This window comes from Pristis pectinata, chromosome 32 (genome assembly GCF_009764475.1).
Source record: "Pristis pectinata isolate sPriPec2 chromosome 32, sPriPec2.1.pri, whole genome shotgun sequence".
NCBI lineage: Eukaryota > Metazoa > Chordata > Chondrichthyes > Rhinopristiformes > Pristidae > Pristis > Pristis pectinata.
Window position 1 is genome coordinate 21,485,988 of NC_067436.1, and position 26,925 is coordinate 21,512,912.

General features: G+C 44.3%; 1 protein-coding gene across 3 annotated transcripts in view; it reads right to left on the reverse strand.

Annotated features, from left to right (window-relative positions):
• Positions 1-15,973: 15,973 nt before the first annotated feature.
• Positions 15,974-26,925, reverse strand: part of otud7a (OTU deubiquitinase 7A) — a 183,858-nt gene continuing 172,906 nt past the window's right edge. For all 3 annotated transcript variants that reach the window (XM_052042642.1, XM_052042643.1, XM_052042641.1), the window contains 3 exons: positions 25,650-25,761; positions 21,237-21,321; positions 15,974-19,603 (listed from right to left, as the gene is read on the reverse strand). In XM_052042642.1, the coding sequence (XP_051898602.1) occupies positions 18,224-19,603; positions 21,237-21,321; positions 25,650-25,761 (1,577 nt within the window). In that variant the 3' untranslated portion in view covers positions 15,974-18,223. The remainder of the gene's footprint in view (positions 19,604-21,236; positions 21,322-25,649; positions 25,762-26,925) is intronic.

Below are 26,925 nucleotides of genomic sequence, written 5' to 3' on the forward strand. Positions count from 1 at the left end.
ATGTTGACTGAAGGATTAATACTGGCCAAGATACAGGGGAGAAGTGCTGGTCCTCTTCAGAGAGCCCCTTTTGGATCTTGTGAACCCACTTGAGAGCAGGTTGGGCCTTTATTGAACACCATGTGTGAAAGTTGGCATCAAAATCAATGGGGGATCCCTCAGTACTGCCCCTCCCACAGTGTGACGCTCCCTCAGTACTGCCCCTCCCACAGTGTGACCCTCCCTCAGTACCGCCCCTCCCAAAGTGTGACGCTCCCTCAGTACTTCCCCTCCCACAGTGTGACGCTCCCTCAGTACTGCCCCTCTGGCAGAACAACATAGCCTCTCTGACACTTCTCCTTTTCTGCATCTCTCTGTCTCCATCTCAGGAGACAGCCTTGCCACTGACACTTTATATAATCCCACCAACTCCCACAGTTACCTTGACTACACTCCTCCCACCCTGTCTCAATTCTCCATCTCTGCTGCATCTGTTATCAAGATCAGGCCTTCTGCTCTCGGACTTTCTGAAATGTCCCTCTTCCAGAAACATGGCTTCCCTCTGCCGTGGTTGACAGAGCTCTCACGTGCATTTCCTCCATTTCCCGCATGTTTGTTCTCACCTACCCCACTCTCGACAGGCAAAACAATAATAGATTGTTTTGATTCTCACCTTTCACCCCACCAGCCTCTGCATCCAACACATTATCCTCCATCAGCTCCAATATGATCCCACCACGAGTCACACCTTCCCCTCGCCTCAACCCTTTCTGCTTTTCACATGGACCACTTTCTTCCTGCCTCCTCGGTCCTCTCATTCCTCCCCTTCCTTGTCCCTGGACTTTCCTCTGCAACTGTAGGAGGTGTAAGTTAAGATATTTTTATTAGTCACATGTACATTGAAACACACAGTGAAATGCATCTTCTGTGTAGAGTGTTCTGGGGGCAGCCCGCTAGTGTTGCCATGCTTCCAGCGCCAACATAGCATGCCCAGAACTTTCTAACCCATAACACCTGTCCCTTCATCTCCTCCCTCACCACCATCCAGGGACAAAACATCCCTTCCAGGTGATGCAATAGCTTCACCTGCACCTCTTCCAACTTGTTCTACTGCATTTAGTCCTCTCAATGTGGCCTCCTCCACATTGGTGAAACCAAACATAGGCTAGTTGACCATTTTGTGGAGCACTCACCCCTGTCCACAATAGCCATCTTGATCTTCCGGTTGCTTATCATTTTAACTCTCCTTCCCAGTCCCACACCGACCTGTCTGCCCTCGGCCTTCTCCATTGCTTCAGAGAGATCAAATGCAAATTGGAAGAACAACTTCTCATATTCCGCTTGGGTAGCTTACAACCCAATAACACGAACACTGAGTTTTCCAATTTCAGTAACCCACACCCCTGGTGTTCTCCTCACATACACATTCATCTGTCTACCTGGCTTTTTTTCTTCCTTTGATCATCTTTCCCACCCACTCCCTGTCCCCCCAACCTGGTTCCATCTGCCCATCATCCCCTCCCCATCTGATGCCACCTTTCACCTAACAGCCTCTATTCCCCACTCCCAGTACTGTTGTACACTGGCAGTTTTTCCTCTCACTCCTAATGCAGGATCTCAGCTTTCATCTTTTGCCTCCACAGATGCTGTTTGACCTGCTGAGTTCTTCCGACATTCTGTTTTTTTTGTTTTAGATTCCATTGTCTGCAGTCTCGTTTGGCTTCAACAGTGCCGTGTCCTCTCAGTACTGCTCCTGCCAGTTAAATGCTCCCCCAATACTTTCCCTTGGAAAGGACAGCACATTCTCATGGAGTCACTGAGACATACACCTCAGAAACAGGCACTTCGGCCCATCGAGTCTGTGCCAACAGGTCCCCAATTACAGTAATCTTACCTTAACCCATTTTATTCCTCCAGCAGTCCCATCAACTTTCCCCAATCCTATCACTCATCTACACACTAAGGGCAGTTTCCAGCAGCCATTTAATCTACCAATCTGCACGTCTTTGGAATGTGGGAGGAAACCCGTGTGGTCATGGAGAGAATGTGCAAACTCCACAGAGACAGCACCAGCAGTCAGGATTGAACCTGGGTCATTGGAGCTGTACCGCTGTGCTGCCCATCTATGTGCTGCACGCTCAGTACATAAAATAGAACAGGAGTAAACCATCCAGGCCCTCCCAACTATTGCACCGTTCAGCAAGATCACGGCTGATCTTCTACCTCAGACTCAATTTCCGTCACCAACCCCATATCCTCTGATTTCCCTCAACATCCCTGGCTTTGAGATTCTTGGCTTTGTGTATACTCATCGACTAAGCCTCCACAAACCTCTTAAGGAGAGAGTTCAGAGGCTCATGAATCTTTGGTGAAAATTTTCTTCTCACCTTTGTTCTGAACGGCCAACCCTTTACTTTGACACTGTACACCCTGGTTCTAGACTTGTTAGCAAGAGGAAACACTTTCGTCACACTCACCCTGTCAGGTCCCTTCAGAATTTTGTATGTTTCAATGAGGTCATTCTCATTCTCCTCAGGAGGGTAAAGGCCCAGCCTGTTTACTGTCCCAGAAGCATATCTGGTGAACCCCTGTTGCACTCCTATTGCAAGTCTATCCCTCCTGAGGTAGGGAGGGGTAGGGAGGGGTAGGGAGTGTCAGTCGAGACTTTTGTATTCAAACTCTTGATCCTGCTTTCTCTGTGACCCATTGAGCCTTGGCCAAACAAGCAGAAACACAACCTTAGCTTAGAATTTCCTCTGCCCTGCAGCTCTAAAGGAACTGAAACTAACCAACTCCAGTGTGACCTTTTCATTCAGCAGTCTGGAGGAAGTACCCCTGCTCATCTGTGTTCCTCACTCACTCACAGGCCCCCAGAGGAAACATCCCAGTTCCTCCAAAAAGAGAAACTACTAAATTTAAGAAAATCTTTCACATCCCAGCTGCTATCATCACCACCCACTCACAGGGCACTTTGGGCATCTCTTAACATAATTTGTATTTAAATCTCTCGTTAGTCTGTTCAGAGATTCCCTTGAGGGGCCTCCCTCATCAAAGGTAGTAAGAGCACAGGTTCTAGACCCTGGAACCTGCTCCTGCCTTTTGTGTGGAGTGTCTGACTTCTGCGGGGAGAGGGTGAGCTACCTTTAGTGTTTTCAGATCCTGTGGCCACAAAACAAGTCTCAAAATCAGGAAAGCCGGCCCACCTTTCCTATCTTCAGATTTTGATGAACATGCCTTAAGATCATCTGCTTATGCAGTTCCTTGGGATTGAGGACAATTTGCTTCCACTTTAGTTTTGTAAGTTCTGAAATGACTGCTGAGGTCAATGTGGTAACAACAGACTCTTCCAAAGATGGGCCAGTTTGGTAGGTGTGTAGAGGTGATTCACTCCTTCTGCCACTTACCCAGGACAAAATGCTCAGACTCAGTTCTCAATAGCATTCTGAATGCTCCTTCTGAACTTGGAAGGTTCATGGCCCAGAGGTTCCCAGGAGTAAGTGGGATGTTACATTTCTTTAAGGAAGCTTTGAGCACATCCTTGAATCTGTCCACAGGGTAATCTCTTACCAAGGTGAAGCTCGGAATAGAGTGCCTGTTCCAGGAATCTGGCATCAGGTATGTGAACAAAATGGCCTGCCCATTGCTACTGACTGGATATAATTAGGGCTTCATTTTGGGGTTGTTAGTCTGGGAGTGGACACTGATGTTGGTTTGCTTTTCCTTCCTTTGCAGTGGCAATGTTGGTGGTATCTCTCCAGTGCCTTGAGGTGCTACTTTAGATAGACCAGGTCTCAAAAGTAGACAGGGATCACTGCTGCACAGTAGACCATGAGTTTTGTGCCAGGTATGAGGTCTTGATCTTCACATACCCCTTTTCCCAATCAGCCAAGGAATCCACTGACGCAATCTATTCCAAAATAATTCAATCTTGTCTGACACCAGCCATCACTAGGAGTGGCTCTGTTGTAGACACTTTGGTTAGTATTGTGGTGTGCATGTCATTGTGGAGTTCACAAGGGATGGAGATGAATGTCTGTGAGGTTCTTAACTCCAGCCCAGGGCGGTGGGATAGTTAAGTGTTTATCAGACACCCCCATCATATGAGAATAAGTCTGCAGACCTAGAATAACAGACTCACCTCCTCTGTCATCAGATACCTTCTAATCCTTATGCCTTAACATACCAACTGAGTGTCAGACAGGCGCTGATTTCTTTAGCGTCAGGCTGAATAATGATCAGTATCGCCCAGTGCCAGGGGAGAGCAGGGCTGGAAAGCACTGGATCTCTCTGCAAGCCTCAGTGGAAAGAATGAAGTAAAATCACCTGTCCTCCACTCCTTCCACCCATCACCCCTCACCTAGATCCACCTATTGCCTGCTAGCTCTTTCTCCACCTTTCCACTGACTATCTCCCCTTTCAGTTCTTGACCCAAAACATCAATTCTCCATTTCCCTCCATAGCTGCTGCCTGCAGCTTTTTGTGTGTTGTATCCTCCTCGCATTGTTCAATCCCTGCTCTCTCAACATTTCCCACTGCCTCTCCCCAGAAACTGAATACCCACCATATACTGGCAGGAGATTTAACATGTACTGGTCAGTGACAGTGTAGAAAGAGTCCTCATTTTGGACTATCACCAGGTTTAAATCATAGGGTCATACAGCATGGAAACAGGCCCTTTGGCCCAAGGATCCATGCCGACCACAATGACCATCCAAGCTGGTCCCATTTGCCAGCATTTGGCCCATAACCTAACCTTTCTTATCCATGTACCTGTCCAACTGTCTTTTAATAGTTGTTATTGTACCTGCCTCCAGCTCCACACACAGATTGCCATTTTGATCCCTAATGGGCCCTACTCTTTCCCTATTTACTCTGTGGCTCTTAACATACATAGAGTCAAAGAGTCATACAGCACAGAAATGGGCCCTATGGCCTAAATCATCCATGCCAAACATGATGTGTGTGTATGCTAATCCCACTTGGTCACAGTAATCTTGTATCCCTCTACTCCTTTTCTATCCATGTACCTGTCCAAATACCTTTTAAACATTGTAATTTTATTTGCCTCTACCACTTCTTCTGGTAGCTCGATCCACATAACCACCATCCTTTGTGTGAAAAACCTGCCCCTCAGATCTCCCTTGTTTCTCCCCTCTCACCTTAAGCCTACGGCTTCTAATTTTAGATTTCCCCCATCCTAGGAAAAACACTCTGGCTATTTACCCTATCTATAATCCTCACAATTTTATAAATCTCTTTAAGGTCACCCCTCAACCCCTCATTCCAGTGAGAATAAACCAAGCCTATCCAATTTCTCCTTGTACGTAAAGCCCTTTGTTCCAGGCAATATCCTGGGAAGTCTCTTTTGTGGTCTTTCTGTTGCTACCACATCATGTTGTGTAGTGACCAGAACTGTACACAATACTCCAAGTGAGGCCTAACCATTGTTTGGTACAGCTGCAACATGACATCACAACTCAATGCTTTGGCCTATGGTGGCAAGCGTGCCAAATGCCTTCTCCACTACCCTATCCACCAGTGTCACCACTTTCAAGGAGCTGTAAACTTGCGTCGCAAGGTTCCCTCTGTGCATCAATGCTTGGGATTTTTTTTAACCTTGTCCATCCTGGTGCTAGGAAAGTGCCCCATCTTTCCTCTCATAATTTTTTGAAGTATCCCATACACTTCATATTCTTCAAAAGCCTCCCCTGCTCTCAGTTTTCTGCACCTGTCACATTCTTCCCTTTTCTTCTTTATCCAGCCCTTGATATCCCTTGACCTCCAGGGTTCATTGGACTTGCTGTCCATATCTTTCACCCTCATTGAACTCATTGGCGCTGACCTCTCGTTATTTCACTTTTGAATGGCTCCCACTTGTTTGCTGCAAGTAGGGTTAGGGTTAGTGTATGTGTTTGTGTGTACATGTGTACATTTGTGCCCACAATACCAGAGCTCCCTGTTACATAAATGTCCCTCCCTAGAATCAAGGTCAGAAGGAAACTTTCAAATGTAGAATGCCACAAAGCTAAAAGTCAAAACAATTATATTTTTTGAATATTAATGAAATCAAAAGGTATCGGGTTAGTGCTGAAAAATAGTGCCATATAGACAGTTGTACAGCACATCATAGTGCTGAGGTAAATGATCAGCCTTGATCTTGCAGACTGGCAGAGCAGGTGTGGGGGCCCAAATGGTCTATTCTTGTTTTTATTCCTTTGTTCTTAAGCCCATGAGATCCTTTCCTCCACACAATGTATGGACTATGTCACCATGGATGCCATCTGCCTGTATGTTGTCTGTATGCCCTCAATTCATGTCAAACCTGTAGATCTTTAGTTTTAGAGAGTACATGTTCCTTAAATTCTATTTCTTGTGTCCCTTAAAGCCCAGGCTACACAGAGAGATTGCAGATATGTCCCAGCACTTCGATAGCAGGCAGTTGGCAGCACCAGGAAATGAAGAATCACAGGTGCTTAACTGGAAGGTGCTCGTTCGAGTTTAATTGCTTACAAGTTCTATTCACAGAGACAAAACTCTGCTTGGAGACACAAAAGACTGCAGATGCTAGAACCTGGAGCAAACAACAAGCAGCTGGAGGAACTCGGCAGGTCAGGCAACATCTGTACAGTCAATGTTCAGATGAAGGGTCTCAACTCAAAACACTGTCCATTTCCCTCCACAAATGCTTCCTGATGCGGAATTCCTCCAGGATCTCGTTTTTTGCTCCAAAGTTTGCTCCCTTAGATAAGCTCATGCCTCTCCTCCTGAGCCTGCTCTCAAAACAATACTGTCTCCATACCAGGCATGTCAGAGTAAAATCAGTGCAGAGCAAACCACACAAAATGCTGGAGAAACTCAGCAGGTCAGGCAGCATCTATGGAGGGAAATAAACAATTGATGTTTTGGGTCGAGACCCTTCATCAGGACTGGAAAGGAAGAGGGCAGAAGCCAGAATAAGAAGGTCGGGGGAGGGGGAAGAGCACAGGCTGCCCATTGCAGCTGCCAAATGCTGGACACATTGGCCCGGGACAGGATGCTGACATTTGATTATCATGCCAGTAGATTTGGAGGATTCCACAGAGTCATTTCACTCATGCTTTTCTTGCTGCCCTGCAAATTATTTCTTCTCAAGTGCCTCTCCAATTCCCATCTGAAGGCACTAATCACTTTCTTTCCACCACCTTACAGGCATTGAGTTACAGATCCCAACTGCATACATCCCTCTCTTTTAAAATTTTGGGCAAAAGTGTGTTCCCTGGTCCTTCAATTATCTACTAACAGAGACAACTCGCCTATCTTTACCCTATCCAAACCAGCCACAATCTTGTACACTTCAATCAAATCTCCTCTCAACCGTCTTTGCTGTAAGGGAATCACTCAATTTCTCCAGTCTAACCTTGTAGCTGAAATACTTCATTCCTGAAAATCCTAGACAGTGCAGATTTCTTCCTGCTCTCTCTATTTTCACATTCTTCCTAAAATTGGCTGCAATACTGTGTTGTACAAGTTGTATACAACTTACTTGTTTTGTAATCTACTCCTATACTTATAGATGGAAGGATTTACTAACCAGTCTTGCAATATGCCCTTCCACTTTCAAGGATTTGTGCACATGTGCACCCAGTTCTCACAGCTCCTGCACACCCTTTAGAAGTGGCCTGTACTATCTCACTTTCTTTCTGCCAAAGTGCATTAATTCTCCCTATTGAATTTCATCCGCCACTTGTCTAAGGTTTGAGAAAGGGCAACACTTCATGCATTCAGTCATCTCTTGTCTTGCAGTTGCTGACTGATCTTCACATCTGCAGCATTTTTGTTTGCTTTATTTCACACTACACATGGTTTTACAAAATATATTGGAAAGTTTCTTGTTTACAATATAATTATCTGCAGTGATTCCACAGCAATTTAAACATCAGAACAGTTCTGTACAAATGCTTGAATTTAGCAATAATATTTAGCATGAACATTCTCGACAGAGGAAGTTGAGGAGGAGGAACTGAAGAGGGGCCAGACTGTACACACCCTTGTTTTCAAGCATCAAGGATTGTATGCCTGATGCATCGCGTTACAGAACAAATAAAGATCAAAGGGTGGAGCTGCACCATTAATCAGGGATAATATCACAGCTACACTCAGAAGGGACATAATGGAGGGCTGGTTTATCCACCGAGTCTATATGGGTAGAACTCAAAATAAGAAAGGTGCAATCACTCTGATGGGATTATACTACAGATACCCCAATAGCCACCAGGACACTGAGGAACAGATATTCAGGCAGATTAGGGAAAGGTGCAAAAACAACAGGGTAACAGGGTTTTTGTAGTGGGTGACTTCAACCTCCCCGGTATAGATTGGGATCTGCTTCATGTAAGAGGTTTAGATGGGACAAAATTTATTAGGTGCACTCAAGAGGGTTTCTTAAATCAGTATGTAGATAATCCAACTAGACAAGGGGCCACACTGGACCTAGCATTGGGTAATGAGCCTGGCCAGGTGACTGACCTTTCAGTGGGAGAGCAGTTGGGAAACAGTGCTCACAACTCCTTAAGTTTTAAAATAGCTATAGATAAGGATGAGAATAGACCCTGAGGGAGAGTATTAAACTGGGGCTGGGCAAATTGCGAGATTATTAGGCAGGAACCAGGGAGAGTTAATTGGGAACAGCTGTTTTTGGGCAAGTCCACATCTGACAATGTACAGAGTACAGTCCACATACAGAGTACAGGACAGGTATGTTCCTGTAAGAAGGAAGGACAAGGATGGTAAGCTCAGGGAACCTTGGATGACGAGAGAGGTGGTGAATTTAGTCAAAAAGAAAAAGCGTATCTACGGTTTAGGAAGCTAAAAAACAGAGCCCTTGAGGATTATTAAAAAAGCCAGAAAGGAACTCAAGAAGGGAATTAGGAGAGCCACAAGGGATCATGAAAAGTCCTTGGCAACTGGGATTAAAGAGAATCCCAAGGCATTCTATACATACATCAAGAGCAAGAGGATAACCAGGGAGAGGGTAGGACTACTCAAGGATAAAGGAGGGAAAATGTACTTGGAGGTGAAGAATATGGGCGAGATCCTAAATGAGTATTTTGTGTCAGTATTTACCAAGGAGAAGTATGTAGAGGATAGTGATATCAGTGTGGAGCTTGCTAATATGCTAGGGAATTTTGAGAAAAAGAAAGAGACAGTGTTGGGTCTCTTGAAGAACGTTAAGGTGGTTAAGTCCCCAGGGCCTGATGGGATATACTCCAGGTTATTGAGAGAGGAAAGATATGAGATTGCTGGGGCCTCGACCAATATCTTCGTGTCCTCTCTAGCCACAGGTAAGGTCCCGGAGGACTGGCAAGTAGCTAATATTGTTCTGTTGTTCAAGAAGGGAAATTGGGATAATCCTGGAAACTATAGACCAGTGAGTCTCACATCAATGGTAGGAAACTAATGGAGAGGATACTTAGGGATAGGATTTATGCGTATTTTTGGAAAGGCATGGCCAGCTTTGGGACAGTCAGCATGGCTTCAGGCAGGGCAGGTCATGCCTTACAAACTTGAGTTTTTTTTTGAGGAGGTGACAAAGGTGTTTGATGAGGGTAAGGCAGTGGACGTTATCTACATGGACTTTAGCAAGGCATTTGATAAGGTCCCTCATGGTAGGTTGATTCAGAAGACAAAGATGCACGAGATCCAGGGTGAATTGCAAGTTTGGATTCGGAACTGGCTTGCCCATAGAAGGGACTGCTCTCTCCATGACTCCCTTGTCCACTCATCTCTCCTCACTGATAACCCCCCAGCACTTATCCCTGCAACCACACCAAGTGCTACACCTGTCCTACACCTCCTCCCTCACCACCATTCAGGGTCCCAGACAATCCTTCCAGCTGAGGCAGTGCTTCACCTGTGAGTCCGAGGTGTCATTTATTGCATCCGGTGCGGCCTCCTCGACATCTGTGAGACCCAACGCAGATTGGGTGACCACTTCCTTGAGCATCTTCGCTCCGTCCGCCGCAACAGCCAGGACCTCCCAGTGGCCATCCACTTCAATTCTGCATCCCACACTGACCTGTCTATCTATGGCCTCCGCTACTGCCACGTTGAGGCCAGATGCAGGTTGGAGGAACAACACATATTCCACCTTGGGAGTCTCCAACCTGACGACCTCAACATCGATTTCTCTAACTTTTGGTAACCTCACCCCTTTTGTCTTCCCTTATTCCTGTGGCTCTCTTCCCCCACCTTGATAACCTGCCCATCTCCTCCCCTCCCCCATCCTTTATTCCATGGTCCACTGCCATCTCCTACCGGATTCCTTCTTCTTCAGCCCTTTGCCTCTTCTACCTATCACCTCTCAGCTTGTGACATCTTCTCCCCCTCCCACCTACCTTCCCCCTCTCACCTGGACTCGCCTATCAACTGAACTCACCTATCCCCTACCTGCATGTACTCCTCCCCCTCCTCCTCCCCCCACCTTCTTATTCTGGCTTCTGCCCTCTTCTTTTCCAGTCCTGAATAAGGGTCTTGGCCCGAAACTTCGACTGTTAATTGCCCTCCATGGATGCTGCCTGACCTGCTGAGTTCGTCCAGCACTTTGTGTATTTGTCTAAAGATCCCTGAATTTAGCAGCATAGCTGGAGATGGTGGTGCAGAGGCATTTGGGATGCTCGCCTTCATTAGCTGGGGCACAGAATATAAGAGCAGGTTGATCTTGGTACAACGTTACAGAACACTGGCTCAGCCACAGCTGGAATAATGTGCACAGTTATGGTCACAACACCACAGGAAGGAGGTGATGGGACTGGAGAGGGTGCAGAGGAAATTAATCAGGATGTTTTACGGGATGTTTCAGTTATGAGGAGAGACAGGATAGGCTGGATTTGTTTTCCTTGAAGCAGAGGAGGAACCTGATAGAGATATGCAAAATTATGGAAGGCACAGATACAGGAGATACAATCTATCCCTGGGTTATGGACACCTGATTTATGGACATCCATGTAAACGAATGAGCTTCCATAATGTTACTAAATTCAAAATTCCAGTGTATGCACACATGTTCACTCCTACAAACTGCAGAAGTAGTTCCTCTCTCTCTCCACTTTCAGTATTTGTCCTTCCTTTTCAGTCATGTGTTTTTAATGCCATTTATTACAATACTACGGAGGCATGAGTGATTTTTGTCTTTTTTCCAACCTATGGACAAAATTGACTTAGGATGTCTATAAACATAATCCATTCATTACCTGGGGACGGCCTGTTGTTAGATAGTTTTCCTCATTGCAGAGGTGTCCAAGACCAGAGAGCATATGTTTAAGGTAAGGAGTAAGAGGTTTAGAGGGGATGTGAGGATTTTTTTTGTCATTCAGGGGATGATTGCAATCTGGAATGCACTGCCAGGGAAGATGGTGGAGGGAAGTATTCTTATAACATTTAAGAAGCATCTGGACAAACACTTGAATCACCAAGGCGTTGTAGGCTCTGGACCAAGTGGTGGTAAACCCATTTAGAATAGATAGGTACTTGATTGAGTCACAGAATCACAGAGCAATACAGCACAGATACAGGCCCTTCGGCCCAACCAGTCCATGCCGACCAGAGTGCCCACCCAGCTAGTCCCAATTTCCTGCTTTCAACCCAAATCCCTCCAAGTCCCGTGCACACCCCCCCCCCCCCCCATGTACCTATCTAAGTGCTTCTTAAATGATACTATTGTACCTGCCTCAACCACTTCCTCTGGCAGCTTGTTCCATTTACTCACCACCCTCTGAAAAAGTTGCCCCTCATTTGTATGGATGTCCATAAATCTTTCCCCTCTCACCGTAAACCTATGCCCCCTAGCTTTGGACTCCCCTACCCTGAGGAAAACTCTGTTATTATCCACATTATCCATGTCTCTCATAATTTTAAACATTTCTGTAAGGTCACCTCTCATTCTCCAATGTTCCAAGTAGTGGCCCGGCCAACCTCTCTGCATAACTCAGGCCCTTTAGTGTTGGCAACATCCTCAAATCTTCTCTGCACTCTTTCCAGTTTAACCATGTCTTTCCAAAAACAAGGTGACCAAAACTACCGACTTCTCCAACTGCGGCCTCACCAATGACTTATACAACTGCAACAACATCTCCTATATATATATATATATATATATATATATATATATATATATATATATATATATATATATAATGCCCTGACTGATGAAGGCCAGCATGCTAAATGCCTTTTTCACCATCCTGTCTACCAGTGAATGCCCTGACTGATGAAGGCCAGCATGCTAAATGCCTTTTTCACCATCCTGTCTACCAGTGAATGCCCTGACTGATGAAGGCCAGCATGCTAAATGCCTTTTTCACCATCCTGTCTACCAGTGACACCACTTTCAACAAACTCTGCACTTATACTCCTAGGTCCCTCTGTTCCATTACACTCGCTAGTGCCCAACCATTAACAGTATAACTCCTACACTTGTTTGACTTTCCAAAATGCATCACCTCACACTTATCTGTATTGATAGCCATTTGCCACTCCTCGGTCCAGTTCCCTAACTGATCAAGATCCCTCTGTAATCTACAATAACCTCCTTCACTATCAACACCTCCTAATTTCGTGTCATCCGCAAACTTACTGACCAAGCCTTGTGCATTCACATCCAAATCATTGATATAAATAACGAACGACAAGGGTCCCATCACTGACCCCTGCGCCACGCCACTAGTCACTGGCCTCCATTCCGAGAAACAACCTCCAACCACCACCCTCTGCTTCCTACCTCCAAGCCAATTTTGAATCCACCTAATTAGCTTTCCCTGGATTCCATGGGACCTAACCTTCCAGACCAGCCTGCCATGCGAGACCTTGTTGAAGGCCTTGCTAAAGTTCATATAGACAATAGCCACTGCCCTACCCTCATCTAGCCTTTTGGTTACCTCTTCAAAAAACTGTAAAAGATTAGTCAAACATGACTTTCCACACACAAAGCCATGCTGACTCCTCCTAATCAGACTTTGTCTATTGAAATGCTGATGGATCCTGTCCCTCAGAATTCCCTGCAGTAACTTCCCCACTACTGATGTCAGGCTGACCGGCCTGCAGTTCCCTGGCTTGTCCTTGCCACCCTTCTTAAACGACAGAACAACATTAACCACCTTCCAATCTTTGGGAACTTCACTAGTGGCTAATGATGAAGCAAATATCTTCGCAAAGGTCTCCGCATTTCTTCTCTTGCCTTCCACGAAGTCCAAGGACGTACTTGGTCGGGTCCTGGGGCTTTATCCACCTTAATGCACTGTAAGGCTGCAAATATCTCCTCCTGGTGATATGAATGTTCTCCAAAACATCTCCACTTGTTTTCCTTATATCTTGAGCAACCATAGTTTTCTCCTCAGTAAACACTAAGGAGAAATATTTGTTAAAAATCCCACCCATCTCCAGCAGCTCAAGACAAAGGCAGCCCTCCTAATCTCTAAGGGGACCTACTCTCTCCCTAGCCGCTCTCTTACTCTTAATATAGCTATAGAAAGTCCTGGGATTTTCCTTAACCTTACCTGCAAAATCCATCTGATACCCTTTTTTTGGCCTTGATTTCCCTCAAGTGTATTCTTAAACTTTTTATAGTCATCAAGGGATTAACTCGTCCCCGACTTCCTAAACCCAATGTATGCTTCCTTCTTTTTCTTGACCAGACCCTCAATATGTCTCATCAGCCAGGGTTCCCTATACTTGCCAGGTTTACCCTTCATCCTAACAGGAGCATGCTGCCCTTGGACTCTTGATATCACACCCTTAAAAGCCTCCCACTTGCTGTTCATTCCTTTCCCTGCTAGATCCTACCGAATTCCCTGCTGCAGTTCAGAACCCTAACCTGTGGACCTGTCCTTTTCCATCACTATTGTAAAACTAATGGAATCAAAGTGCTCCCTGATTGCCACTTCAGTTACCTGCTCTGCCCTGTTCCCTAAGAGGAAGTCCAGTATTGCAAAGACATGGGCAGGCCAAAGGGCCTACTTCTGTGCTGTACGACTGTGATTATTGAACTGAGTTCTGCTGGGTTGTGCAGAGGAATGGAGAACAATGGATATTAAGTTTTGTTTACAGCTTCTAAGATATGCATTAATCAGTGAATTAATTTGTAGGCAACTTCACATTGTGATTAAATTACACAAAACTGACAAATGTTGCTGAACAAATCCTGAATCTTGAAGACACTACTTGTAAGGCTATATACAGAAGAGCATCTTTCACCCAAGTCAGTAACTTGTCCTCAGATGGCTTCCTCAGATGTTGACTTGTAAAAGAAATGTGAAATGTTAACCTCTCCTCAGTTACTGGGTTCAATTGCTCAATTTCCAGGTCATTTGATACATAGAGAAAAATGGTTTGCATGATTTGATGCAGGAAAGAAACTGACAATGTTTTATTCTTCATGAGTGCATTGTAACTGGTTCTCATTTTGCAACTTGTGAAATGCAGTTGGCTCAAGTCCACGTTTTCATTGTCCAGATTACAATCAAAGGTCTGATAAAGTTTAGAATATAATTAATAGTGAAAATGTGCACCTGAGCCATTTACATTTTCCAAGTTGCAAAATCAGAACCAGTTACAATGCTCTTTAAAGATAAGAATTAGTAAATAAGTTAATCTACTTTTATTCTTAACAAATGTCCAAGCTTATTGATGTATGTTGCAGATGTTGTACTAAAATAACAGCACTTTGCATACAACAATCAAGTAAGTTCACAAAGCAGTTTGCTAATAAAAATGAACCCTACCTCATCTGGGACTGCTCAAGGCTGATGCTAGATCTAGAGGGGGAATTGTCCTGATTCTCAGCACTGATGCTCACCTTAAACAAGATAAGTGAATATGTTAACATAGAATCTGATTTTATTTTACAGTGTGGATAAGAGTTTCTTCTACAGTTGACATAAGCCAAATGTGATGTGATGTGATGAATGTATTGCTTTTTTTCAAGCAGTACCTTTTTTTTCCAGATTTCTACCAGATATGGAGCTACACATTGATGTTGTGTGGACTGCAGTCTACGTTCACAATAATAAATGATCTGGGAGAAAATCCTGAACATTAAGGAATTGTTACAAAATGGTCATGTGCTTGGAGCCAAATGTAGTTAGAAATAGTACTGACAATAAAAATTAATGAGTTCCTTTTTTCTTTCTCTCAAGGAACACATTAACTTAGATGCTTATTGTCAGTAGGATGCTGAATGATGGAAGAATCCTGCAGCAAAGCCTGATCCAACCCTTGCCAGAATTTCACCTGCAAATAACAGCAAGAGCAGTGGATTTTGATGAGAAGCAGGAAGACTGGAAGACCAGGACTTGAGGACCTGAGTTATAGAGAAAGGTTTAATAGGTTAGGATTTTATTCCCTGGAGTGCAGGAGAATGAGGGGAGATCTTATAGAGGTATACAAGATTATGGGGGGTATAGATAGGGTGAATGCACGCAGGCTTTCTCCCCTAAGGTTGGGTGAGACTAGAACTAGAGAACATAGGTTTAGGGTGAGAGGTGAAAATATATAAGGGGAATCTGAGGGGAAACTTCTTCACTCAGAGGGTGGTGCGAGTGTGGAACGAGCTGCCAATGGTAGATGCGGGTTCAGTTGTAACATTTAAGAAGTTTGGATAGGTACATGGATGGGAGGGGTTTGGAGGGATATGGTCCAGGTGCAGGTAGATGGGACTAAGCAGAAGATCAGGTTGGCATGGACTAGATGGGCCGAAGGGCCTGTTTCTGTGCTGTAGTACTCTATGACTAGATAGTTTTTGTCTATCTTTAGTGCGTTAAGAATAGCCTAGCTGAGTTGGCAGTGTATCAAAGCATCTTAGCAATTCCTGATAGAACCACTTAGTTGGTCAGACACTCTGATTAACAATCCACAATTGAAACAATGATATTTCTTAATTTCAGAAAGGCACAGAAAACATTGCAATGCAGAAAGTCAGAATAACTTGGGTTTTAATTTTTCAGTGCAATTTGGGTGACAAACATTTAAAACAATGCAGAATATTATGATCAATCAAGAAAGATAATGTGTAACATTGAATATCCTATCTGATCGCACCCTGTCACGTTAGCTTCAATCTATTATTTAATATCCGACTTTAATGCCAGCGATCAGGTTTTGGCATTAGATTTCAATGGTTTCTTGAAAATGAGCTCAAGCTTCCCACCATTTGAAAATCTTGGGATGATCATATATGGAAAAAAAAATCCAGGACAATCGACCCAAGTTAAACAAAAGCAACTATATTGTTCAATATTTCAAAGGACCTTATCAAGTTTCCTGAACTCACAATTATTCTCTCGAAGTCAAAATGCTTTTATCCTTTACTAAATTCTTAGCCATGTCCAAACTTATTTCTTGTTCAGAAATCCAACAAGAAAAATAATGGTGATTTTTTTTACTTTCAACTTTGTACTTTGAAGTTTCAGTGAACCCATGCCTGCCCTGAAAGTTCACAATAATCTGTAAATATAAAATCAACCTAAACTTTCTTTGAATTTCCATAGAAGATTCAATGAAATATTCCACGACAACCACCCCCCCGTGCCCAATAGGAGGTGGTTTTGGATGAAGTAGGTTAGGATTTTAAACTCACTTGCATTTTCCTTGAGTATTTCACCACACCTCTGAAGAACAAACTGATCACTCTGTCCCACAGTGGATCAGAAACGGGCACCTTCCCCACATTGCGGGAGTTTGATTTCCTGTATGAACAAAGCTTGAGACAGCGAAGCTGCCGGATAACATTAACAGCAAAGATAACACAGGAATCAAAAGTAATGAATTTTGTGCAAGTTCACTCTATTTGCATTCTTCACTGCACTTTTTGGTTAATCAAAGGGACAGTGCTGACCTTGGGCATGACACTGCCAAAGGAGAAGATTGCAATGGTTGTAAAACCACTTAAGGTTGCGGGGAGAGGAAAGTGATGGTGGGGAGTGGGGGGAAGCCAAAAGTAAACCCCATCCCTTCATTTTTGCTTCTGTCATTGTGTGCATAGTGCTAAGATCATTACAGAACAAAGTATTTCCACAGTTTAATTTCATATTAAAGCAGAAGATAAAATCATTGAAAATAAAAGCCACACAGAAATAGTCTGCCTTACATTATTAAATAAACCCTAGTAAATGCTCCCTTGGCATGATTTACAGGACATCAGGATCTGAAGCAGTGTTGTGATGTTCAGCTACTAACCTAGTCAGACCCTTTAAGGCCACTGTCTAATACTCACTGTTAAGTAGATGAAAAGACAAATATAGCCAGTTGTGAACTTTTAACAGTCACCAGGCAAGTGAATCTAAGGTTCTGGATTTAGGTCAAAAGAGCCTAGGTCACTGGCTTTCTTTCTCTTTTCAATTGGCTTTGCATCTGTAATAGTAAGTGCTGTTTGCAGGCAGGAGATTTGAGATAGTGTGCAGTTTTCTTCTTTCGATATTCTAAGCTGAAACAGCAAAATAAATGCAACAGATTCTTCACAGCACAATATAGGATTGAGGCTATCATTGAAATACTGGAAATAAGCTTTGGAAAAAAGCTTTCCTCAAATGAAACTGCATGTTTACTAAGTATCAAAATGTGTGAACACTCAAGCCACTCAAGCTCACTAGAGCTTATAAATATACATTATAATGCTCCATTGTATGCCTCTAATTAGTTTCAGCAATTTTATAATCTAGTAAAGTGGCAATTGTGTTTTAATAAAAAGCGCAAAATATTGCTTTGCAGCACATTTGTGAAAATAATATAAAAATAATTTCTATATTACAATTTTTAAACTTTTGCTTGTAAAGTTCCATCATAATGCATCTTCTAGTTCACAAACACATAAATAATCGGTTATTTTCTGCTATATTTCACTTTTACAGTTGTAATTAATGTGCAAATTATCACTGGAATTTACTTTGCAGTAGTGTAATTAAAAAAACATACATGTAGGAATATAATCAACTATTTGGTAACAGTCCATGGAGAAGTAACACAAAAGGTCTTGTACTGCCCCTGGATAGTGGGCAGGAATTAGGGTCTGGAGTTTCAATCCTGGAGGCACAGATTCATCAACTTTTCCAATAGATCCAACTGCAGCACAGCTCCAAGACTCTCAAAATGTAATGAACAGACTTTTGATCCTGGTTTAAAGATTTATACTTAGCAAATTGCTCATCAAAATATTTGTAATTACAGAGTTGGTTAATACAGAAAAACTGGAACAGAACTTTCCATACAACCATCACAGTTAAACAGACTTGTTTCCTCGTTCCCTGCGTTTGAGCTCCTCCTTGTAGCAGTAGGAGCAGTAAAACTCCGTCTCTGGACGGCCATAGAAGGGGCAGTTGTGCTGTTTGCATCGGTTCTGTTGTAGGGAATAAGGCGGGGCTGCCACACCTCGCACTTTGCTTTTCTCTCCGCTCTGCCACACGAAGGAAGTGTCCTCATCTGCATATTCCAAGTAGTCACTCACATCACCAGAACCAAACCCATTGGTATACGTGTGACTTTTGTGTTCAGGGGGCAGCAAACATTTTAGAGGTTCCATGGTTTCCACAGTGGGGAGCCCTGATAGACCCACAGGGCAATAGCTTTGATAAGACAGCGAGCGACTATGTTGTGGGTAAGTTGCGCATGTTTTCAGAGAACTGATGACGGATGGCTGATTGTCAGTTTGATAACTCAATGGCTGAGATCTCACCTCAGATACATGGATGACATGCTGCAACAAAGCTGGTGTATGAGTAAAGTGGGCAGAGGTGAGAGTGCCAGCTTTAGGGGTTCCACTGTTTGGTGGTGAAGTGTTCATGGATATCTGGTCACTGATCCCCTGTAGATTTGAGCTCAGGTGACCTGGATGGCTTTGAGAAGAGCCTTGAAAAGTGTCCTCTTGTGAATTTGGTTCTGACTTGTTTCTTTGAGATGGCTCTTGCTCCTCTTTTTTACATGCAGAGTTGCTGCATGTTTTTTTCTCTGCCTCCTTGCGCTTTTGCTCCTGCTCTGCATTGAAGCGCTCCTGAGCGGTGGTCAAGTAATAATTAATCATCTCCTCATGAAACTGGTGCCTATGACTAGTCAACAGAAGACCAGCAAAAATGAACTTCCTCTCTCCTTGCATAGCAGCTCTCAGTATGTTGAGACTGAGTTTGACATCAGTGCTGTATTTCCACTGATCAGAATGTTTCTCTACTGGAGATTTAACTGAGACATTTGATTTATCTGTAGGTGATGAACTTGCAGAATGTGATGACTCCTCCTTGCTTCCTTTCCGAGTTTTGCTGGATTCTTTCTTCTTGAGTTTCTCTGCAGTCTCGCCATTCCGCCCATTGCTGGTGTTTCCCCTACTGATCTTTCCATGCACCAGTCCACCAAGTCCTCCCATGTTCTTTTTTATTTTAATTCCCAGAGTTTTACTTAGGCTCCCAAGTTTGTTTGCAACAGAATCTGTCCTGTTCTTTTCCTTGTCCTTTTTCTGTTTATCTCCTTTCTCTTTTTCTTTCTTGTTTCTGTTTCCATTCAGGTTGGAGTTGCTGCAGATGGAGTCTCTATCTGACTCCATTGACTCAGCTAGTGAATGGACATCTTCTCCTGCTGAAGCAGTTGGTGACTCTGGCTGGGCCAAAGGTGCCTGTCAATACAAATTATTCAGAAATAAATTTAGAACCATATCTGATCAGTGCTATAAGGAAACTACCAAGACAAATAATTACAAGTTCTGCCCACTGCTATCTTACTGACTTTTGTTGCATAGCTTACACAATATTATACCAATTACCATCTAGTACCTCACCTAAATCTCCTCTATAAACAAGCTTTGAGAATAAGTGGCATCAGGCTTATTGAGCACATGCAGGCTCACTTGTCTCCTACAAATGTACCGGCATAAAATGACTGGCCCTTGTTGAGGTTCATTTCAATGAGCTGCACAACAGAGGACTCTCTGATCCACAGGCTGTTCCCAGGGACACATACTGAGCTAACATCAAGTGCTGCCGGAAGATCATCAACTCGGTGAAACATGCTATTTGGTCCAACCGAAATTTGTTGGTTTTGCAGTACAATGAGATATCTGTAAGGGAATGCTGCTGACTGGCACATACCAGGTTGCAGGAGTACATGCTGAGGGATGCATTGAACCTTGGTGCAGCCAATGCAAAGGCTTTGTGTAGAAGAACCGTAGTCTAAGGTCCTGCTGCTACTGGATACTGAAGGGCTAAGCCCGGTATAAAAAGCCTCTTAAAGCCTCAAAAGTGTCTTAAGCACTTAAAGCTTGTATCATCCAATGGTACTTTGTACATAAAAGATGCTAACACTACAAATGTATAAAACAGATAACACTGTTGATGACACAGTGAGTGTAGAGAAAGCCATGCACTGTTTTTGTATTTCCTGTATACATTTTTTATGAATAATGTTAATTTCTGAAATATAGCTGTAGAGCCCCAGTTGACCTTCCTTCCTCCATTTCAAGGGGTGTAACAATCACTTGTAGAATCCAAATTGGTACAATGACTGGGAAAAGTCAACAGTACAGACTGGGGCAACAAACAATTTTCTGGAGGAATTAGCAGCGTGCGGGGTGGGGGGTGGTGGCGGAGGAATTGTTGACGTTTTGGGTCAAAACCCTAAATCAGGATTGAGTGGAGGGGGAAGATAGCCAGTATAAAGAGGAGAGGGGAGTGGTGAGACAGGGGCAAGTGGGTGACTGGTGGACTGAGGAGCAGGGAAGGTTGACAGGGAGATGAAGCCAGGTAGGGGAGGGGTGTATTTGGAAGACAGAGGCAGGTGGATGACAGGTGGATTCAGACAAATAACAAAAGAAAAGGCAGATGGAGCCAGGTGGGAAGTGGGGACAGCAGCTGGAGGGTGATAAGTATGAACACAAAGGCTAGCAATGCTGGAATCTGATAAGTAAGGAAGGTGATAATAGAACCATTAAGAGAGAGGTGAAGGACAGATGGAACCAGATGAGGATTACTGCAGCAATGGAGACACAAGAGGCTGCAGGTGCTGGAATCTGGAGCAACAAACAATCTGCCCGAAGAACTCAGCAGGCTGAGCAGCATTGGTGGGAGGAAAGGAATTGCTGAAGTTTTGGGTTTCGACCCAAAATGTCACCTAATGTTGATAATTCCTTTCCTCCCACCGATGCTGCTGAGTTCTTCCAGCAGATTGTTTATTACTGGAGCAATGTTTCATATGTCAATTAAATTACAGCACAATCCTCTGGTGCATCCCCTAAAATGTGGGAGAGAGTTTACCCTTGTTTCAGCAGGAATACAAATCCAGGATACATTCATATAGCTGTGCAGTAGGTGAAGCTTTGCTTCCAGGGAGAGGATCAAACTGTAAGAAAAGAGTGAACTGTGACAAAACATCAACGCAGAAAATAAATAAACTAAGACAGCTGTCAGTGATAAATATAATAACCTCAATTGTGGAATTAAATTATACAGACCCAATCAATCTGGATGACACTAGATGAAGCTGAAAGCCAGCGTGCTCAACTCGCAAGTGAAAAAGACTCTGCACTTCTTGAATTTCAGAACATAAACCCTATGTCTGGAGTAGTTCATTAACCATAGAACCATAGAACAATACAGGCCCTTCGGCCCACCATGTTGTGCCGACCTTCAAACCATGCCTAAGACGATCTTACCCCTTCCTCCCACATATCCCTCTATTTTAAATTCCTCCATATGCTTATCTAACAATCTCTTAAACTTGACCAACATATCAGCCTCCACCACCACCCCAGGCAGCGCATTCCATGCACCAACCACTCTCTGGGTGAAAAACCTCCCTCTTATATCTCCCTTGAACTTCCCACCCATTAACTTAAAGCCATGCCCTCTTGTATTGAGCATTGGTGCCCTGGGAAAGAGGCGCTGGCTGTCCACTCTATCTATTCCTCTTAATATTTTGTATACCTCTATCATGTCTCCCCTCATCCTCCTTCCCTCCAATGAGCAAAGTCCTAGCTCCTTTAGTCTCTCCCCATAATCCATACTCTCTAATCCAGGCAGCATCCTGGTAAATCTCCTCTGCACCCTTTCCAACGCCTCCACATCCTTCCTATAATGAGGTGACCAGAATTAGACACAGTACTCTGTGGTCTAACCAGAGTTTTGTAAAGCTGCATCATTACTTCGCAGCTCTTAAACTCGATCCCACGATTTATGAAAGCTAACATCCCGTAAGCTTCCTTAACTACCCTATCCACCTGTGAGGCAACTTTCAGTGATCTGTGGATATGAACCCTCAAGATCCCTCTACTCCTCCACACGACCCAGAATCCTGCCACTAACCTTGTACTCCGCCTTGGAGTTTGTCCTTCCAAAGTGTACTACCTCACACTTCTCCGGATTGAACTCCATCTGCCACTTCTCAGCCCAGCTCTGCATCCTATCAATATCCCTCTGTTAGCTTCGACAACCCTCCACACTATCTACAACACCACCGATCTTTGTGTTGTCTGCAAACTTGCTAACCCACCCTTCCACCCCCTCATCTAAGTCATTAATAAATATCGCGAAAAGTAAAGGTCCCAGAACCAATCATCGTGGGACACCACTAGTCACAGCCCTCCAATCTGAATGCACTCCCTCCACCACAACCCTCTGCTTTCTACAGGCAAGCCAATTCTAAATCCACACAGCCAAAGCCTCCCTGGATCCCATGCCCTCTGACCTTCTGAAGAAGCCTACTATGTGGAACCTTGTCAAACGCCTTACTAAAATCAATGTAGACCACATCTACTGCACTACCCTCATCAATCTTCCTGGTCACCTCCTCAAAGAACTCTATCAGGCTAGTGAGGCAAGATCTTCCCTTCACAAAGCCATGCTGGCTGTCCCTAATTAGTCCATGATTCTCTAAATGCTCATAGATCCTATCTCTTAGAATCCTTTCTAACAGCTTGCCCACCACAGACGTCATGCTCACTGGTCTGTAATTCCCTGGACTATTCCTACTACCTTTTTTGAATAAGGGGACAACATTTGCCACCCTCCAATCCTCCGGTACCATTCCCATGGACAACGAGGACTCAAAGATCCTAGCCAATGGTTCAGCAATCTCCTCTCTCGCCTCGCGAAGTAGCCTGGGGGATATTCCGTCAGGCCCCGGGGACTTATCTGTCCTAATATTTTCTAACAGCTCCAACACATCCTCTCTCTTGATATCTACATGCACTAGACCATTACCCTTACCAACACTGTCCTCAGCGTCATCAAGACCCCTCTCCTTGGTGAATACTGAAGAGAAGTATTCATTGAGAACCTCACCCACTTCCACAGCTTCCAGGCACATCTTCCCACCTTTGTCTTTAATCGGACCTACCTTTACTCTAGCCATCCTTCTGCTCTTCACGTACGAGAAAAAAGCCTTGGGATTCTCCTTATCCCTACTTGCCAAAGCCTTTTCATGTCCCCTTCTTGCTCTCCTCAGCCCCTTCTTAAGTTCCTTCCTTGCTACTCTATATTCCTCACAAGCCCTATCTGATCCTTGCTGCTTACACCTTACGTACGCTGCCTTCTTCTTCCTAACTAGTTGTTCCACCTCTCTTGTCACCCATGGTTCCTTCACCCTGCCATTTTTTCTCTGCCTCACTGGGACAAATTTATCCCTAACATCCTGCAAGAGATCCCTGAACATCGACCACATCTCCACAGTACATTTCCCTTCAAAAATGTCATCCCAATTTACACTCTCAAGTTCTCGCCTTATAGCCTCATAATTCGCCTTTACCCAATTAAATATCTTCCCGTCATCTTTGCTCCTATCCTTGTCCATGACAATGCTAAAGGTTATGGAGCAGTGGTCGCTGTGCCCCAAATGCTCACCCACCGAGAGATCTGTCACCTGACCTGGTTCATTACTGAAAACTAGATCCCTCTAGTCAGTCTGTCAACATACTGTGACAGGAATCCATCCTGGACACACTTAACAAACTCTGCTCCGTCTAAACCTTTGGCACTAAGCCGGTGCCAATCAATATTTTGGAAGTTGAAGTCTCCCATCATAACAACCCTGTTACTTTTGCATCTTTCCAAAATCTGCCTCCCAATCTGCTCCTCAGTATCCCTGCTGCTACCGGGGGGCCTATAGAATACTCCCAGTAGAGTAACTGCTCCTTTCTTGTTCCTAACTTCCACCCATATTGACTCCAGAGAGGATCCTTCTACATCATCCACCCTTTCTGCAGCTGTAATAGTATCCCTGACCAGTATCGCCACCCCTCCTCCTTTTCTCCCCCCGCCCATCCCTTTTAAAACACTGAAAACCAGGAATATTCACTATCCATTCCTGTCCTGGTGTCAGCCAAGTCTCTGTAAGAGCCACAATATCGTAGTCCCATGTATTTATCCAAGTGCTCAGTTCATCACCCTTATTCCTGATACTTCTTGCATTTAAGTAAATGCACTTTAGCCCATCCACCTTTCTACTTTTATACCCTGTACTCTGCTTCTCCTTCCTCAAAGCCTCCCTGCCTGTTAGATCTGACTTTTCCCCATCCCCTTCTTCCTCTGACTTACCCCTCTGGTTCCCGTACCCCTCGCAAACTAGTTTAAACCCTCCCAAACCACCCTAGCAAACCTGCCTGCAAGGATATTGGACCCCCTCGGGTTCAGCTGTAACCCGTTCTCTCCATACAGGTCCCACCTTCCCCAGAAGAGATCCCAATGATCCAAAAATCTAAAACCTTCCCTCCTGCACTAACTTCTCAGCCACGCATTTATTTGCCACTAACTTCTCAGCCACGCATTTATTTGCCATCTCCTCCTATTCCTACCTTCACTATCGCGTGGCACTGGCAGCAATCCCGAGATTGCTACCCTTGAGGTCCTGTTCTTCAGCCTTCTGCCTAGCTCCCTAAACTCACTTTTCAGGACCTCATCCCTCTTCCTACCTATGTCATTAGTACCAACATGAACCACGACTTCTGGCTGTTCTCCCTCCCGCTCAAGAATCCTGGGACCTGATCAGAGACATCCCGGACCCTGGCACCTGGGAGGGAACATACCATCCAGGATTCATGCTCACTGCCACAGAACCTCCTGTCTGTTTCCCTGACTATCGAGTCCCCTATCATTACTGCCTTCCTCTTCTCCTCCCTTCCCTTCTGAGCAGCAGGACCAGTCCCAGTGCCAGAGACCTGGCTACTGCTGTTTGATGCCTGCAGGTCATCCTCCTCAACAGCTTCCAAAGTGGAAAACTTGTCACTGAGGGGAACAGCCTCCGGGGTCCTCTGCACTATCTGCATGTTCGTTTTCATTTTCTCTCCCCCTGACATCACCCTTCTATCTAATTCCTGAACCCCAGAAGTACCTGTTCTAAGGGGGGTGACTGTCTCCCAATGTACATTATCTACATAACTCTCTCCCTCCCTGATGCTTTGCAGTGTTTGAAGCTGCAACTCCAGCTCATCAATTCTGAGCCGAAGTTCCTCCAGCCTCAAGCACTTACTGCAGACATGGCCATCATGCACCACAGCAAGGTCCACGAGCTCCCACATCAAGCAGCTGCAGCACACCACCATGTCCTCCATCTGAACTAATTCTTTCCCTACCTAGTCTTATCCTACTTAAAAATTTATAACAGATAATCTATCATTTTCAAAGGGACAAAAGATCACAATGAAATTAATATTGTAATGAACCATAACCACTTACTTAGCCAGTTTGGTGTTGTCATTGTCATCCTTTCCCCATTCCCAATCCTTGGGATCCGTTGCAAAGTGCAAAGGTAGCAGCTTGTGTTCTGAATCAGTCAAAGGAATTGCAGCTAAATGACAGAAAGTATTAGCACAGCACATTAAATAAAAGGGACGATTTTAAAAGTTCAAATCCAAGGCCAGATGTCTGAAATGAAAACTCTCTCTCTCTGCTGGACCTTTCCCTTTTCAATCTTACTAAAAGAACACTAAAGTTCCAATATGAAGGTGCAATCTTTTTTAAATGCATTTTATCAGTGACTTTCATTGGTCACCACATGACAGCATAAACATGATGTGCTAAAGTCGAGGAGCTTCACAAGCAGTGTGTGCAGGAATTTAAATCTCATCACTTTTGGATGGCAATTATACATATTCATGTGTGCCCCTAATTATTAAATGATTATTTGGGAAGGGGGTGGGGAGCATGCCAATGCTGCAACCAGCACCACCTCCCAAACCCTGTGCATGACTCTACTCAGAGGTGCACACCAATTTTCTCCTGACATGTCAAGGAACAGAAGCTGAGCTGCATTGATTGGGTTGGAGATTACCATAGACAAGAACAAAAAACAGCCATACACAGAACCCCAGGGCTGAAATGGTTGCCATAAGAGGACACAGGTTTAAGGTGCTGGGGAGTAGGTATGAGAGATGTCAGGGGTAAGTTTTTTACTCAGAGAGTGGTGAGTGTGTGGAATGCGCTGCTGGCAACAGTGGTGGAAGCAGAAATGATAGGGTCTTTTAAGAAACTTCTGGATAGGTACATGGAGCTGAGAAAAATAGAGGGCTATGGGTAAGCCTAGTAATTTCCAAGGTAGGGACATGTTTGGCACAACTTTGTGGGCCGAAGGTCCTGGATTGTGCTGTAGATTTTCTACGTTTCTATGTTTCTAACCACCTGCTGCATCCCAAACCCAATCGATCTGAAACACCAAACAGAGCCATGATCTGTAAATGTTACTCTCAGATTAATGCATTGGTTTTTGCACACAGAAGCAAACTCAGAGTGGCTGGGATGTATCCTAGGTTGTGGAGGGAGATGAGACTGGAGACTGCAGAGAGGCTTGCCAGGATCTTCCAATTCTGCCTGGATTCAGGGGAGGTGTCAGCTCAAGAGAATGGAAAATGTGATGCATCTTGTTTTAAGGGCACAGCAGCAACAATATAAGCTTCATTGGGGAAGCCTTTAGAAACAATCAGGGAAAAATAAGGCTTTTAGAGAGATTTTAGTG